An 18418-nucleotide genomic window follows, 5' to 3' on the forward strand; every position below is an offset into this window, starting at 1 on the left:
CAAGCAGGAGGTCGGCAGTGACTTGTACTGCCACCGGGAGCTGGTGAAGGAGAAAAGATAGAACCAGGGAGCACAAGTAGGAAGGATGGATCTTTGCTATATATTGAAAGCAACCAGGAGTAAGGAAGAAGAGTGAGAGAGAAAGGAAAGAGCAAAATGAAGAAGTGCTTTGTCGGCAAATGAAACCGACATTTGTCGAGGCAGCACAGGGGCTAGTGGCTAGGAGAAAGGTCAGGGGCCGCACTTGCCTTCTGGCAGATGGAAACACAGTGGCTTTCCCCGGGGCCTGCTGGATCTGGCAGCAGGTGTTGCGGGGGTGGGGCAGGGTGAGAGATCGAGGAGTTATGGGGGCTACAATGACTGTTAAGGTTTTACTTTATTCTAGGATTGCAAGCCTTAAGGCTACCTTCAGTAGGGAAATGCCATCTTTCCAAAAGGGGGAGGATTTGAAATTGGCAGAAAGATCCAACCGGGAGAAGCAAATATATTGTTTGGAGCTTTGTTTTATTCCTCTGGAAATGACCGTATTGTATTTTTATGTAAATAATTCACAACAGCGTGGTGTTTGCAAAGGGGTGAAAAGAGAATACTCATAAATGAAGTTGAGACACCATATTGTGTTTTTACATCAACATTGTATACTATTGCTTGCAGTGGGCCCAAAAACAAATGTGCATCCAAGAGACAAGCTACCTGTTAACATGGAGCTTCTCCATCTAACCACTCTCTACCTGTCCTTCAAGACCTGGTTTGAAAATCACCTTTTCCACAAAGATTTTGGGATCACTGTGGCCACTGGCATCCTTGCCAGCTCTGTGCTTCTAGGATGTAACTGTGTAGCTTCTGGAGCACTTATTACTGACACATTTTTGTTTTACTTACGAACTTGTCACCCTGACCTGGTATGGAGCTGTGTAGGAGTGGGCAGCACGTCTTACTGGTCTGTAGGTATTCACAGGGCCGTGCACAGTGGAGGGACTCACAGAAGTCCTTCAACACATGACAGAACCTGCAGTAATCACCAGAAATATCTTGTTTCCATTGTTAAAGAAGTTGTTTGGGGTGTGTGCAGGTGCTTGTTCTTAGTAGGCTGGATTCTCCCCACCACCACCCCCCTTAGAATGTGTCCCAAGCCTGTGTAACTGTCCATCAGAGATATCCTGTGGCGGGCTGCTTTAAAGTCTCCGTGTAGAAAATCTCAGGGCATGCAATCTGGAGAACGATAGTGCATGGAATCAACTTTGGTCCAAACCTAGACCATTTGTGAAGTTTTGCAGCTGGCTTGGATCTCTGTGAGGTTTTGGTGTCTTGAGTGGGATTAGATCACTGGTCTGTCACAGTGTTGAAAAATCTGTGGGTTTTCCTCGGCAGCACTCCTTTTTCTGCCGGTTAACAGAAGACAAGAAGTCAGAAAGATTCTTCAAAGTTTTCTATGACCGAATGAAGGTGGCCCAGCAGGAAATCAAAGCAACGGTGACCGTGAACACCAGTGACTTGGGGAATAAAAAGAAAGATGATGAGGTAGACAGGGACGCCCCATCCCGGAAAAAAGGTAAGTGTTCCCCTGCGTGCAGCCCTTCTACCAGCTGGACCTACAGACTCCAAGCTATTCTTCCTGAGGCTTTCAGGAGAAGCAGACCAGTCTGGTTACAATGTAATTCTTCTCAAGTAAGCAGAGCTGAACTGCTCAAACTGTGGTTTGGCCGTTCTTCTTGTGTAAAAAGCTGTATGTACCTTCTTCTTGGTCAAGCTCAAGGTTTTATTGGCAGGAAATCCATTTGTAATCTTTTACTATAATTTTCTATTCGATGGTAGGGAAAGTTAAGACACAAACTTAGGAGCACCTGAGTCTCCGTGGGGAGTCTGCTTAAGATTCTCTCTCTCCTCTCCCTCTTGCACATGCTCTCTTTCTCTCTCCCTCTTTAAAATAAATAATGGCTGCATAATATTCCACTGTATCAAAATCTTGCTATTTGCAATGCCATGAATGGAACTAGAGGGTATTATGCTAAGGGAGCTAAGTCAATCAAAGACAATTATCACATGATCTCACTGATATGAGAAATTTGAGAAACAAGGCAGAGGATCGTAGGGAAAGGGAAGGGAAAATGAAACCAGGTGAAACCAGAGAGGGAGACATAACACAAGAGACTCCTAATCTCAGGAAACAAACTGACAGTTGCTGGAGTGGGGGGGGGGGGGCGGGATGGGGTGGTTGCGTGATGGACATTGGGGAGGGTATGTGCTATGGTGAGCGCTGTGAATTGTGTAAGACGGTGATTCACAGACCTGTACCCCTGAAACAAATAATACATTATATGTTAATTTAAAAAAATAATTAAAAATAAGTAAATCTTAAAAAAAAACAAACACTTCAAAACTGGGTATGTATCACTTGTCACCTAATTCCCCCATATTTTCGAAATTATTTGAAAGTTTCTAAAGTTGTTCATTCATGCTCTTACTCAGAGAAGTCATACTTGGAAGTAGGTAGATACATCAGTGTTCAAGTCTAATGGCTGTGAACAGGCTAACGAGCCACGACGGGCCTCTTGTTTTAAGTTGAGAACTGGGTTTCTCAGCCACAGTACATTTGGCCTCTGGAGGATGAGTCACTGGAGGGGCTAATCTGTGTGCTGTGGGGTGTTTGACAGCATGTATGGCCTCTACCCAATAGATACCAGTAGACTAGAAGTGTCCTGCAACAGACTAGAAGTGTCCTCAGAGTGTGCTGATTGTCCCCATGGTGGGGGTAAACACAAAGTCAGCTCTAGTTTTATAATCACTGATCTAGAAAGGGAATAAAGAAAGGGAGAAAAGCTAACATTTACTAAGTACTTTCTATGAACCAGGCACTATTCATCTTTTACTTGATTTGGAACTGAAATTAACCCTGTACAAGAGATAGAATTGTTACCCCCATTTTACAGATGAGGAAACTGAGGAGCGGAGACTGACTTGTCCTTGTTAAGACTATGCAGTGAGTAGGTTTTGAACACAGGTAGACTGGCTGCAGGGCACCGTACTCCTCACTCTGATGCCTTCCAGGGTCACCGTGAGGGTTCGATGAGGTAACACACAGTGCCTTGGTACTTAGTGAAAAGCGCTCAGCTTATCATCACCACAGTAACAGGGACTTAACAGTTGTGATCCTTGTTATGTCAACTCTCTCAGAAGCTTCTCTAGGTAGAATTCACTGATCCTCTCTCCCCTTTGCAGATGAGGACCCTGAGGCCCAGAGCCATACAGATTTGTGAGGCTGATGGAGCCAATACTAAGACTTTCCCTCTAAAACAGTGCAAGCTTAGATACAATGTCAGAGCCATAAGCGAGTGGGGGGGGCATGACCCAGTTTCATAAGGACTAAGAGAAGTGTTTGTCCGACCTTGAAGATTTCTAGTGAAAATCAGAACCTGCCTTTTGGAACATTCTCTCTCGTGCCGTGAATAGGACTCCTGTGGACTCAGAAACATTGAGTGTCTTCTGTTTGCATTCTAGCCAAAGAGCCCTCAACGCAAATAACGGAAGAGGTCCGCGATCAGCTCCTGGAGGCCTCTGCTGCCACCAGGAAAGCCTTCAGCACCTTCCGGAGGGAGGCTGACCCCGACGACCACTACCAGTCTGGGGAAGGCACCCAGGCCACAGCAGACAAGACCAAGGACGAGCTGGAGATGAGTGCGGTCATCACCATCATGCAGCCCATCCTGCGGTTCCTTCAGCTCCTGTGCGAGAACCACAACCGGGACCTGCAGGTGAGGGCTGGCCCCCAGGGCTTGCAGCTCCTCGGACATCTCTGCTCCCCTCGCCTCTACCAGCGTCCTTGAGCTGAGAACCCAGGATGGTTCTGACCTCTGGGCAGCTGACCCATTTGTCTGTCTTCCCCACCATCTCCCCCAGGACAGGAGCCAAGTCTCTTGCTCACCAGTTTGGTGCCTCCTGCATATGTAGTGAAATGGGGGTATGTGCCTGTGTGTGCGTGCAGGTGGTAGGCTGCCGCGGACGCAGGTAAAACTTGGATGGACGCAGGACGGATGAATGATTACGTACACTAGACTTAGAAAAGCGGATACGTAGCAAGTTCGACTTAAATATGTGTTGGTTGAATGAATGACGTGGCCTTCCAGGTTTTTACACAAATAGCTGCTCAAATATATGTGTTGAACTGATTATTCCAGACATCTTTTGTCTACTTTTTTAATTGGTATCGGAATGATATCGATGGCCAAGGTTTATCAGTTTCTTAGAATATTGTGGATGCCAAGTGTTGCTGATATCATTATATTCATTTTGTAGTTGGGGGAACTGAGGTTCAGGGGACATAGTTAGGGAGTAGAGAACTAGGACTTGAACCCAGGCCATCTGGGTGGTAGAGCTCGTGTGGTCCACCACCACGTTAAGATAGTTTATTTTCTTCCTTGAAAAGTTCCCCACCTGCAAAGCCTAGATGGAAGGACTAAGGATAGATTCCAGAGATGTCTCTTTCTTCCTTCCTTCCTTTCTTTTTCTTTTTCTTTTTTTAAGATTTTATTTATTTGACAGAGAGAGTGTATGTGTACAAGCAAGGGGGGCAGGTGAAGCTGCTCCCTGCTGAGCAGAGAGCCCAATGTGGGACTCGATCCCAGGACCCTGAAATCACAACCTGAGCTGAAGGCAGAGGCTTAACCGACTGAGCCACCCAGGCGCCCCGGAGATATTTTCTTTCTACTGAATGGGCATAGCTTCTGTAGAGCCAATCACTGCCCAGGGGAAGGATGCTGGAGCATCCTTGGTCCTTGGCCATTACCTGGATTTGCTGCTGGCTTTTGGGAAAAACACCCCTCTCTGCCTAAAAGGGATTGAGGATTAACAAGAAAGTGTGTCTGAACAACTCCACTAAGATAGAATATTGCCTCCTAAAATAAACAAGTTGGCAGTGGTAGTTCAGTTACTTGAATAATGATGGTATGAAAAGGAAACTGTGGCAAAGAAAAGTGCAGTCTTAAATTATATGCCTTGCTGACTTGATCCATCAGGTGATGTGATGGCCTTTCACACGTCACCTGTGGCCAGACCCTTCGGGGCAGCCACTGTGAATCAGTCATGCTTCAACCCTGCCACACAGTCGACGCCTGGAAAAGTTGAGTAAGAAATTACATTGTTAAACAGTAAGACAGAACAGTGAAATAAAACCGGCTAAAGTCTGCAGTATTAACCACTTCTGCACTGGTATTTATTTTTAATCAAATTGGTCTGAAGAGCCTGAGGTTTGAAAAGACAGATATATCCAAGGTCATCCATCAGCCAAATCTGGCCCAAATTTAAAAAAAATGAAAGACTTTTGCATGAGACCCATCGGGCTCTTTTCCACTTTGTTGGTCATTCATATCCTCCATTGACCTTCCCTGCGTGATCCCGCCCAACGTCTGAGTGTGGGATCTTAGCCCTTAGTTTTTCTTTCCTTGCCTGTTGCTCAAATATTCCAACTTTGGACGTAGACCACATCGGCCCCAGATCCACAGGCCTGGGACTGACAGGCCTAGCCGGGTAGAACAAAGTATTTGTGATTCAAAGAGCCAGGGATGGGTTGTGGTCTCAGTGGCTAGTGCTCTGTCTGCCGGCCAACTGTGCCCTCTCGCCTTCCATATGTACACCATTAGTCATGAGGGAGACTGGCCAAGGGAGTGTGAATGACACCATGGAAAGCCAGGCTGTCCCACCAGCAGGAAGGCAAAGCCAACTGTGCCATCTCTGTGGATGGGGGGACCTCCCTGCTGCTGGAGCTATTTCTGGGCTGAGCTCGGTGGTCAGGGCCCTGTACTGTCCCCCACCCCCCTGCTGCCACTGATCTCCATCGACCTTGGGCTCCAAAGGGAAGTGGGTTGAGACCGTGACTGTACGTCATCTGGGTGAGTACCTGCTGTGTGCCCAGCACTGGTGGTGACAGAGACCTCACGCCTGCCCTGAAACAAGTCTCAGGCAGGATCCACTCGGGGAAACCCAAGATTGCTGTGCAGCATGACAAGGGCTGTCGTGGTGTCATCAGAGGGGTTTTGTGGGTTCACAAACCAGCCCACTGTGCCTATCCAGGAAGACTCCTCAGAGGACCTGATAACGGCCAGGTTCTGAGCTAAGAGAAGGCTGCCTCCAGTAGATTCCCTCCATGACCGGCAGAGGGGCCGTGCTGACGTCCTTGCTCTCAAGCCTGGTCTGCTTTCATGGACCTGTTCTGCCTCCTTCACAGTACACCCTTGATTTCCCTTCTTTACCGTCGTACCCAGAGTCCACAGCAGAAGGAGAGTAAGGCTTTCATTGCATGAATTTGCCAGTTCTTGTTTAGAAGTCTTCACAGTTTTAGTTCTGTACCTTAGTGCTTCCTTTGAACTAAGGCCCTAAGAACCCCATGGACAGAATCACCATTCAATGACTCCTTCCAAAATTTGATTCTCCAACACATTGCTCTCTGGAAAAGAGTACTGGGGGAAAGAGAAGTCTAGAGTATATTTTAATATATTTTTTAGAAGTCTTAGCAGCTTTAAAAAAAAAAAAAAAAAAAAAAAAGTCTTAGCAACTTAATCTTTGAAAGTACCATAAGCATTATCCAAGTCAGTGGTTTTACGCTTTTTTGGTTTTGGCCACAGAATCCTTTGTTTAAGATCTTATGCAGAAATGTACTAAGTAAAGCAGATGAGAGCAGAGCTGTTCTACTCAGAGGAGAAACTACAGTGCCCAAGAGCTTTCCTTTCCTCCCTTACCTACCAGAGCCCTGAGAGGCGGTGCTTTCCAAGGATGCGCCTGGGTCCTACAGGGCCTAGTTGGAAAACCAGTGATCCGAACCAGTGGTTCTCAAGGGTAAAGGTTAGAATCATCTTTAAAGGCTCCCACTATGTCATACACTGAGGTGTTGGTAAAATTGCTCTGATAGGATGACATTTGTAGAAATCTGATTCTCAAAATGACAATTTTGAGTGGAAGTCACCTACTCTGAGTGCCACCATTTTGGCAGCATACCAGAGCAGACAGTGGCTCTCTGGCTCAGGGTTTGCTTGTGTACCAAAGGGAGGAGAAGACCTCATGAGGACATTACTGCCCCGCTGGTGTAAAGAAGTACCAGTGAGCTCAATGACAGAAGGAATCGGCCTTTCAAAGTTGCCCAGCATCTCTTGTCATATTTATAACCTTCACTTTACTGTCGGTAAATGTTTAGTAGAGATAAGGCCACTGCTTTTGACTTTGCCAAACAGCCAACTGCTGCCTTAAACAAGCTTTGTCCACAGTAGGAAGAAACTTACTGGGAAGGACTATTCTGGAGACATTTTGCCTATGCTTTCCATCCTTCCCCTGAGGGGCTGCCTTTGCTTTGCAGCTGGGTTAAGGAGCACGGGTCTCTTACTGCTGAGAACTACTGTATGAGAACAGACTTGAAGTCTCTTCATTTCTCAGTCCGCCCATCTCGACTTGGTCCCTGTCCTTTCAAGGAAAACCCCAAAAAGAACAGGATTTCTCTAGCCTAAGCAAGGCAGGGTAGTGTGTGCTTAGGGTGAAATCTATTCCCTGAATGTAGGAGTCCCTGTGAGCCTCCTAGTGAGTGACATGGCTCTGTTTTTGCAGAGGACGGAGGAAATGGATCTGAGCTGGGGAAGGGAGAATTCTGGCTTAACACTGCCAAAACTATGAGCTATGGGAGAGGCTTTCAAGAGAGGGCGGCCAGTTATTTTTCATGGGGAGCTGAAACACAACTTGCTTGAGGACTTCACCAGTCCCCTCTCCTCCACCCACTCAATTTAATTCAGATTATTTTAGCCAGTGTTTATGAAGCACCTGGCATGCGCCAGTCACTGTGCTAGCCACCAGGCACCCCGTGCTATCACCATGGTCCTGGATGGAGCTGACAGACATTTCTATAAGCACATCCTGAAGTGTAAGGAGGGGTGAGAGAGGTGCGTGCCATTCTCTGATCTCCCTGGAGTCAGGATGGAGGCGCAGGAGGACTTCCTGAAGCAAGTGACTGAGACTCCATCCTAAAGGAAGATGAGTTCATCAAGGTAGAGATGGGGAGAGAATGACAGGAAGAGAGAATAGTTTGCCTGAAGCCCCAGAAGAATAGAATGAAGAGTAGGAAGGAGTTCATTGCTTCCTGGCAGAGGGGCATGGTGGGAGCAGTGATGTCACTGAGCAGAGGGACGGCATCATTGGTGGGAGCAGTGATGTCACTGAGTGGAAGAAGGGGGCATGGTGGGAGCAGTGATGTCACTGAGCGCAGACGGGGAGACATGGTGGGAGCAGTCACACGTGAGTTTGAGAGGCAACTGGCTTGGAGAGCCATGCTTTGAATTTTACCCTTAGACAGCCAAGCTCTCTCCTATCTGCTTCCCGAAGAATTCTCCCTCCCTCTCTACATGATGAGGGGCTCAGGTAGGCCCCCAGATAGGTAACATCTTCCCTGAGGAACTGGGTTAAAGAGTGGCTGTGGAAGATTACCATGGCTTCCTGTGCCCCTGAGAAAAACAATCATCGTATGACAGACATCGTATGACCACACGGTCTCAAATCATCTATCCTTCCTCCATCTCCTTCCCCTACCCAAGTGTTGGTTCAATTTTTAGACTAGTTAGGAAGACTTGAGCATAATGATTTAAAGTTAAGTTAGAAGAGTAGGGCAAAATGGTTGGTTTGATGGTCCAACATTCAACTTTGTTACCAGCTTGTAATCTGTACATTTATAAATACTTCAATGATACAAGGAATACATGAATAGACAGACTCTCTCTATAGAAGTTCAAATGAAGATGTTAGTTAAAAAAATTTATTCTTCTCCCCATCCCTACCTCTCTACCCAGAGAGAACTATTGTTGGTTCGGACAGTGAACCAATGGGTTGGCTGGTAACTTTCCAGTCACTCTTCTGTGTATCTGGATGGGAGGAGTGTATACATACTCATCCATTATTTGCCTTTTTGGTTTTCTTATCTTTTAACAGTATGCCCTAAAGATCTTTCCATATTGACACATATTAGTGTTTCTAAATTGTAATATTGAATGATGTTGGTGTACTATATTTGCTCCCCCACTGATGGACACTTAGGTTGCTTCCAGTTCTTCACTGTTGAAAACAGTGCAATTGGTAGTGAACATCCAGTATGTTCTTTGTGAATAGAGGTCATTCTTTTATACAAGTGGAATTGCCATGTCGAAGGTCACATTTATTTTATATTTTGCTTCTATCTTTTTATAGTACTGTCTTCTATGCTAAAGATCCAACTTTTATAACTGCTTTAAAGAATTTTTGTGGTTAATTTTTCCTTCTTTTTAAAAAGAGATTTTAAAAAGAATCTCTGACAAAAATCTCCTCTTCATCAAAATAGACTCTGCTTTCTGAGGTGGTTGACTGTGGTTTGCTTGATTTTATTGAGGAAGTACCTGCTCTTATGTTTCCCGTTAACATTACAGATTTAGTGGGAGAACATAAATTTGAGCACATGCACACAAGCACACAGACATTTACTCCTTCTTGCTCCTTCCTATAATAATTAATGGAAATGGCGAAAAAAAGATAACCAAGGTTTCTGCCATGGCAGTGGGCTTAAGTCAGCCTATAAACACCTTATTTTGTGATGAAATATCCCTAATGCTTGGCTGTTGGCATCCAGCATCCAGACCACACCACCATCTTTCAAACATAAACATTGCCCTTTGAAATGTCAAATGCTTCTGAACCCAATACCTGGTGGGAGGGGCATGGGCTGGAGTGGGAAACAAGAGAAAGGAGAACTCAAAATGGTTTTAGGTTTCTGTCCAAGAGGAGCCCTCCTCCACAGCCTCACATAGAAAAGCACTTGGAGAATAAGCTACATTGTTTGGTGGCCATTGCCATAGACCAAGGTCCCCAGTTGACCAGCATGGGGGCTTACTCTTTCCTCCAGTGCTCCATCTCTCTGCATAATTGCTAATCAATTCAGGGCATCCACCAATTAGACACCAGCAAATTGGCAGCATTAAATGACCTTTTCCCTCTCCTTTTTGACTTTGCTCCCTCATTCTGGGCACTGCCCAATTGTAGAACTTCCTTCGTTGCCAAAATAACAAGACCAACTACAATTTGGTGTGTGAGACGCTGCAGTTCCTGGACTGTATTTGTGGAAGCACAACTGGAGGTCTTGGTCTTCTCGGGCTCTATATAAATGAAAAGAACGTCGCCCTCATCAACCAGACCCTGGAAAGTCTGACCGAATACTGTCAAGGACCATGCCATGAGAACCAGGTATCTCCATTTTAATTTGGGGCTGGAGAAAAAAAAAGAGGTTCACCATTTTAGAAATGCTGTTGACAGGAACTAGTTCAGAAGTCATATAACATTTGCCTGTTGGCCTAAGAAGTCACTAGAACTAGAGATCTTCTCCAGCAGTCAAGAAGGAGCTATGGTACTTTATTGTGCTTCAGGACTTGATCTAATCCTAGGCATTGGTGGTACTGTCCTTGGTCTCCATGCGTGCCATGGTATGTCTTGGCTTGATTTGGTTTGAATGTCCAAATTTGACTAACTTGACTAAGGGTAGATAATGAAGTTGGAGTTCAGTGAAGACCAGAGGCCTGGGCTCAATTTTAAATGCTAGAAAAGACTCAAACAGTGGCTACTTAACAGAAAAAGGCTTATACCTAGCTGGAGAGAGAAACCTTGCTATGGACAAGACAGCTTCAACAACATGAGAAAATGTTCAGTTGAGATTTTAACACCAAAGACATTTAGAGAAAAGAAAGGCCCATTAGTCTTAATGTTGGCCTCTCAAGAAGTAGATTTTGAGAAAAGAAACCAACCATTCCTTAAGTAGAATGTTCATTACTTATCCGTGATGTATTGTAGACTTTGTGAGTTTTTGCATTGATTCTAAGGTAATTATGACTTTCAACTCAAATTTTGGCTCTACTCTGGTTGAAGGGGGTAGACTAGCACTGAAATTGCCAGCTGCAAACTCACTTGACAGGGAAGGTGTGGTATGCTGTGTTACTTGGGGAGCAAGGCCAAGACCTTCGCTCAGGAGAGAAGAATGGCTGACCAAAGGGACAACTCATTGTGTACCACGCACCTGGTCATAGTTGGCTATAAATACGAGGTTAGCATGTGTTGGATCTACTTTCCTCCCTTGGTTCACTGATGAGACAGATGGTGTAGTCAAAGTTAAAATGAAAAGGAACAAAAAAATTACAACCGGCTTGGGAGAAAAGGCTCTAACATCTAAGTGAATTTCCTTTTAACCACAAGTTTGCTTTTCTGCCAAACAGAGGTCTGTTAAAAGGCACATACTGAAGTGGATTCTGCTGCAAGTGGGAACCTTACCTGGGGGAAGATGATTAATTTTGGTATTGTGTGAATTAAGCCGGAAACTTGCTTTCCAGGCTTCAGCCTTAAGCAAAAGCATGCAATACGAAAACCAAGTGATGTAGAGAGAATGGAACACACCTTTAAAGGGGAAAACAGGTCTCAGAACTCAGAATCAGTCACACGCCGTATTTTCCCTTAAGAACAAAAGCCAACTTTACGGCACTCTTTGGATTAGACACGACCAATTTATCAGTTACAGTGCATGGGGACTTTCCTGCTGTTTACTGTTAATTCTGAAACTAGCGATTTTCATCTGTCTTTTATTTTTTACCACTTTCTCACGGAAAATTTGCAGCTCTCCCCTAGAGACATTACTGGGAGTGGCAAGCATTGTGTTGAAATAGCAGTTCAGCCTGTTGGCTTTTGACATCTGATTTATGACCAGCACTTCTGTAAATTTGTGTGTGTGTGTGTGTGTGTGTGTGTGTGTGTTTCCTCAGAACTGCATAGCCACCCATGAATCCAACGGCATTGACATCATCACAGCCCTGATCCTTAATGACATCAATCCTTTGGGAAAGAAGAGGATGGACCTTGTATTAGAACTGAAGGCAAGTAGGAAATGAAAGCAAAAGACAGTAGCATGTCGAAATAGTCACTTTTGTGTTTTGCCTCTGCACACGATACAGTCAATGTTATGAAACTAAATACAGGCAGCTCTCTTAGACTAAATGAATGATCCTTTTTGTAAGTTCTGACTAAAAAATGCAAAACATCTGGTTTCCCCTCCAAATAAGGGTCTCAGGACAGGATACCACTTCTGATGTTGATTTCTTACTCCTCTATCGCCCAAAAAGAAAACCCTCATTCGTATTTAGGGTTTCCAAAGATTCTTTAGGAGTCCAAAGACCTCTTGCTGTCCAAAGTGTATTTCAGACCGTGTTTGCCTCACTGAGCACATTTCCTTTTTAACCTTTCCCATGTCGGGGAGTGTTGAGATCCGTCCTCTCTCACACCCATACACAGCAGTGAGCACTTTGTCATTGTCACAGAATTGCCTGCAACTGCAGGGTTTAGCTGAAAAGCTGATTTGTGTTTAATGCTTGAACAGTATCATGGGAAAGAAAGATCATTAGGGAAGGTGTTAACACAGAAGCCCACAGGAATTACACAATTATTTTTATTTTTCCTTTAGTATTTAGAACGGAGAGTCCAAATTGATAGTTGATTTGTGGGTATGATTTAAATGGGTGTTTTGGTGGGTGTGCTATTTTTAATTCCTTTGACAAGTTGTAGAAGTGACTTGAACATTAATTCAGGCTCATGTGCCTGGTTCCCATTTATTAGGATTTATATGATGAGAACCTGAAATGAACAAAATTTTATGTGCTACTGTTCAGTCTTTTCAGTGACTTTTTCAACTAATCCAGGAATCTGTGGATTATGATAGAAATTTGTGTGCTCTAAAAAGCCACCGTGGATGGCACAGCCTCCTGAGTGAATTGCCGTGACCCATACTTGGGGAGGAAACAAATACTGCCCCCTCTTATGCAAAATAGTAAGACCTTTCTAATCCTGTATACAAAGAAGCATGCAGGGTATCCTAGACCCAGGACCTAAAAGGAGGTCAAGCCAAGAAGTTCAGGGCGTGGGCACATGAAAACTTGGAATAAAATGGGAAATTAGGGTTTGGCACACATACAGTGCTCCTTTGGGTCATTTTGTCTAACTAGTGTCATCTGTACTCTGATTATAGTATTAGGGATTATGAGAGCTGATAGTAATATTTTAAGAAAGGGCAGAATTACCTTAATTACCTACCTCCTCTGCCCTGCGAGACTAAAGAACAAGGTTTAAAGGGACATCTGTCCTAAAGGCATCATGGATCCATCCAGCAGGTTCTCCCTGACCCCTGGCATCATGAGAGTGCCCACACGCCCACAAGCACACATCTTTAACTTCCCAGTTTCCACTAGGAATTGTGTCAATAATGTTAAGGAGAAACCATGCCCAAGCAAGCATGTTCCTCCGAGACCCAAAGCAGAACCTGCATTTACAGTTTGGGGTCTGCAGCAGCACATTCCCTCTCGCGTGCAGGTGGCTTTGGCTGTGCTAAACCCGTGGCTCTCCTGTGGGATGAGATGTCAGTCTGTCCGGCCAGCATGCAGCGCTTGCCTCAACTGGGCGCACGCATTCGGGCCAGCCACCCCAGGCCGCTCCTCTCCACTGTCTCCTCCCTTTGTTTGTCCAATTAGAACAATGCTTCCAAGTTGCTGCTGGCCATCATGGAGAGCAGGCACGACAGCGAGAACGCGGAGAGGATCCTCTATAACATGAGGCCGAAGGAACTGGTGAGTTGGATGGCGAGTCCCCTGGCCGTGACACGAGACACCGGCAGAGCAGGGTTTGCGGCAGGAGAGAACTTGCTGCCTTGAGTTTTCTAAAGAGGCCAAAGAACCAGAAGTGTAAAGAGAACCTCAGACTCAGGCGTCTGACTGGACCAGAGAAGTGAAGTAGTGCTTCGAGTGAGTGACACAGCCACGGATGGCAGCCACCTTCACCTCCCGTTTCCCCTCCAGGGAGCCAGGGCAGTGAGTGGGCTGGGGAACCTGGCAACCTGGAGTTCAGGTCCACAGCTTTCCCTTTGTGCCTGGTCACCTTGGGCGGGCACTTGACCGCTCTAAGCCACAGTTTCCTCCTCCCCTAAAAGGAAGATGATAATATCCTGTAGGCCAGAGGGTGGCTTTGGAGGCTAGACAAGACGGTTGGCATCCGGCCCCAGCACAGCGCCTGCAGTGAACTATAGCTCCTTCCTCCTCCTTCCTCCTTTGCTGCTGCTCTCTGTGCCCTGTCTGCATCCAGAGCTAAAGGATCCCCATCACTTCTTGGGGCCAATAGTCTGGGCAGCAGAAGAGTGTTTCTTGGGTGCTGATGTCTTGGGTTTTTGTTTTTGGTTTGTTCAAAGAAAACACAAATCTTGTTTATTTTTGCTGGGTGATATTCACAATGGGCTGTGACTTCCAGGGTGGAGGTCGGTGCTGCAACCTGTGAGACAGGCTGCTCTCAGAGACACTGAAATGAGCTGAGGACAGAACTCTGTTGGGACTTTTCCCACACTGACAGCACTAAATGAGGGCACAAAAACTTTTCTGTCGCCTGGTGACCTGTGTGCATCAGGGACCAGGCTAAAGTCCCTTCATGTATTCCTTGAAATAAAGTTAACAGTGAGCCCAGCTCTTTGATCTCTGAGGTCAGGAGTGAGTTCTCAGCCTGAGATGGACGCCCTCTCTGAGTTTACATAATAGCTTATGTAACCGGGGGTTGGGGGGGCTCGAGGTGTCCCTTGTGAGTAGGGACAGAATGACTTCACAGAGACCCTGTTCCAACTCTCATGGACCAATAACATGCCTCCATCTTGGTGGGGGGATGCCCCTTTGTGGTTGGAAAACATCATTCCCAGCTCATGGGAGGAGTCAGAGGCTTCCTGGAACAAACGTGGTTCTAAGAATCCATGTAGAAAAGAAGCACCCTTGTCCAGGACACCCCTGCACATAAGCCTGTGTGTATGTGTGTGCACATACATGTATATTCCGGCCCCCACAACCCATGTAATATATTGCCTGTTCAGTTTGGTATTAGAACTAACAGGGAATCCAGCTAGAAAGCAAGAATCTCAAGGATCTTTCTCTAAAATTACTTTCAGGGCCTGCCCTGATGTCAGTACAGAATTGTGTGGCCCTCTGCATGCTTGCTCTGGGATCATGAAAAATAACTCCAGGGAATAGCCTTGTGGCAATGCAGAAGGCTGAGATGCCCTCTGAATCATCAAAGAAAATGATTAATTTTCCCTTCAACTTAGGGGTTGAAGGCATTTTGTTCTTATTCTTTGAATGATTAAATCTCCAATGATTTGTTCATGGGATACACATTGGCCCGGCCCGACTTTGTCCAAGGCATTGTGCTGGGAATCCAGGTAAAGATTAAGAAATGAGCAGACCCAGCCCCCTGGCCCTGCATTGGGCACCGAGGTAGACTGAACCAGTAAGACAGGTACAGAAATGCTCTAGGAAATGTCCTTGCAGGGTGAAATAAGCAACATGCATGGGTCCTCTGTAGCAGATTCGAGATCGAATCTCAGCTCACTAGCAGATCATTTTAGGAATGCCCTTCTCTGAAATGAAACTTCTCTGTTGCCTCATCCATAATAAAAGGCAATCTTTGACACTTCCTAAAATGTTTATGAGCATTAAATTCCCCCCTCAAAAAATATTAAAATACTTACACAGTGCTTGACATATACAAAGACCTTGGTAGATGTTATTTTTACATGGAGTAGGGTCGGAGAGGTATCAGAGGTATCTGTGGAATCAGAGGTAATAGTTTGACCAGCTCTGCCTAAAGGCTAGTGGATTTCTTACTGGTTTTTCCTGAGATGGCAAAGGTTGGGAGCTGGGGAGACATGGCAGGAGGAAATGTAGAGACAGGAAAAGTCTGGCTTCTAGTCTACATTTATGTCCTATTTTGTTGTTTCCAGAAACTTTTATAACCCTTGTCCCCTCCTAAGGGGACAGAATAGCCCTTGGTCTGGCTACAGCACACGTGGGTTTCATTTATCATGTCACTGGAAGCTGATTGGTAGGGACAGCCTGTGGCAGTGTTGAGAAGGATTCTGAGGCTGGGTCCGTAACCTGACAGGAAAGAGTGCTGAGATTCCTGGGCACTGTCTGCCCCTGGAGACAGGTGGCCTGTGGGTGTCGGTCGTGGGTGGGTCGTCCTTGGAACAGGAGCTGTATTCCTTTGACCATTCTTGCAGGTGGAAGTGATCAAGAAAGCCTACATGCAAGGTGAGGTGGAATTTGAGGATGGAGAGAATGGCGAGGACGGAGCCGCCTCCCCCAGGAACGTAGGACACAACATCTACATACTGGCTCATCAGGTAGGACCTCTCCCTAGGTCCCGGCGCCAGATGTCGCTGGCCCTCGGTGCCGGCATTCCAAGGTGAACGTGTGCTTCAACTTGCTTTTCCTTTACGGTTTTAACCTCGGGCTGTGTCTGCGCTTGATAATGTGGCTCCCAGGTACTAGTGACAGCCTGACCCAGTGTACTGAGTTCCAGGGCTTCCGTTTTCCCACAGTAGCATCACGTCCTTGGAAATCCCCGCGCTGCTCAAAGGCCTTCGCACTGAGTCCTGACACTTGGATGGTTTATGGCTGTCTTTGGAGACAGCTGAAAGGACTCGGGCTTTTCATAAATATTGATGAATCTGTCTTAACAATCCGAAGAAATAAACCTCAGCTGCCTTGCCTATCACATTTAAAAATCTTGGGGGACTGACTTGTCATTATGACTTCTTTTTGTTTGTTTTTCGGGGGGTGTAGTTATGCTTCCTGCCCTGGCACCGAAATGCCCTGTTTCATAACTCTTCCCAAGTGGCTGGGCTTTTGAAGACACTTTCTTTTTCTGGAGGTTGATGTGCCTTGAGCTTGCTGAGGTGTGTGGGCAGCTTGTAACTCTGCGGCAGGCTTATGCTTCCTGTCCCCTTCACCTCGCTGAGGTGCGGGAATGAGGGCTAGAGCAGCGACGGTGCTGGGCAGGGGTAGGTATGCCCCACCACGGCGTGCCGGCGGAAGGATAGAAAACAGGCTCCTGCCCCTCATCTCTTTCACGGCCCGTGTTTAGCCACTAACAGGGCTTGGGAACATTCTGAATGGAGACTCCATGTGGCTGTACAGAAAACCCCATCACCCTCCCGCCTGGCTAAAAACGTTGGGGGAAAGAGGGACCTCTCGTGGGCCTGAGCTTTTCAGGCTGTTCTGCCGAGCTCCCAAACTAGCCGCGCGCGGAACGCACCTTGCTGGAACTCAGCGGCCTCTTGCCGCCTTTGCCCTTCACCTTGCCGCAGGTTAGAACGCATTCTTTATACCCCGGAAAGGCCGGAAAGGAGCGCGTGCAGTGCCTATTGCAAAGGGATGGTGACTCCCTGGTTTTCTGTCTTTGTTCTAGTTGGCTCGGCATAACAAAGAACTTCAGACCATGCTGAAACCTGGAGGCCAAGTGGATGGGGACGAAGCTCTGGAGTTTTATGCCAAGCACACAGCCCAGATAGAGGTAAAGGCAGCAGGAACTGAGCGCGGGCCTGTGGCAAGGGCCTGCTCTGGGTTTTGCCCTGTGCTGGGGTGGGCGCATAGTCATTCTTCTGAGCCCCAGCATGTTGGGTATGAATTCTGACCAGGCCGTGAGGACAAGTAGAAGGTATTATAAGAAAGGGAGGGACCTTCCAGAGGGTCCTTCCAGAGTGACCTGCTGGAGACTCTGATGGTCAGAGAGGCCTGTCCTGAAGAATGACGGCCAAGCGCAGAACTTAGGAAAATGCAGAGTCAAACAGGCAGAGCCTAGAAGGAAGGGCTTTGCTGACATGGAAGTAACAACTGGAGGCTGTGGAAGGGGACACTAGGGGAGGGTAAGGAGCTGACATTCAGTGAGCAGCAGGGAGGGCAGGACAGGCAGCTCAGGTCCTACGGAATCCTCTCTGCCTTCCTGGCAAGAAGTCTGGGTTTATCGGGAAGAGCCATGTGGAACCACGGGAGAGTTCTGCACAGGAGTGGGGCGGTCAGATTCGCATTAAATGCACATACACACAGCATACCTTACTCACTCTCTGTGACCTAACTGGGACCATCTTGCCCTTAGCAGATGGGGAGACATTGAAAGAAGATTCAGAGAGGGTGTGTCATTGGCCCAGCGAGCAGTGCCTGAGCCGGAACTGTGTGTAATCCAGGCCTGGCTGACCCCAGAGCCCATGGCGCATTTTGTTACCTGCGTTGAACACAGCGTTCTGTCTCCAGGCTCTGGGCAGTAAGGGGTGGTGTGCCCTGATTAGCTAAGAAAGGGCACAAATTCAATATCCGTGTCAGAACAAAGATTTTGAAGGGCTAACAGACTCCTTTGGGCCATATTAAATGTTCAGGATGAAGACTTCCTAGGAATATTTTCTTGCCTGATGTCTCAAGTGTGTCTGGACTATTCTAATAAAATGCGTCACCTTACTGATGAGTTGATCATGGCAGTGCATGTGGGCAAGTACCCTTGATTTATTGTTAATGATGAGAAGCTTGGTGGCAGA

General features: G+C 46.5%; 1 protein-coding gene across 6 annotated transcripts in view; it reads left to right on the plus strand.

Moving 5' to 3' along the window:
- Nucleotides 1-18418, plus strand: part of ITPR1 (inositol 1,4,5-trisphosphate receptor type 1) — a 326972-nt gene that overhangs the window by 251124 nt on the left and 57430 nt on the right. For all 6 annotated transcript variants that reach the window (XM_059161557.1, XM_059161558.1, XM_059161559.1 and 3 more), the window contains 7 exons: nt 1372-1552; nt 3499-3752; nt 10036-10236; nt 11796-11906; nt 13551-13646; nt 16109-16231; nt 17299-17403. In XM_059161557.1, coding sequence (XP_059017540.1) covers nt 1372-1552; nt 3499-3752; nt 10036-10236; nt 11796-11906; nt 13551-13646; nt 16109-16231; nt 17299-17403 — 1071 coding nt within the window. The remainder of the gene's footprint in view (nt 1-1371; nt 1553-3498; nt 3753-10035; nt 10237-11795; nt 11907-13550; nt 13647-16108; nt 16232-17298; nt 17404-18418) is intronic.

Source organism: Mustela lutreola, chromosome 2 (assembly GCF_030435805.1).
Source record: "Mustela lutreola isolate mMusLut2 chromosome 2, mMusLut2.pri, whole genome shotgun sequence".
NCBI lineage: Eukaryota > Metazoa > Chordata > Mammalia > Carnivora > Mustelidae > Mustela > Mustela lutreola.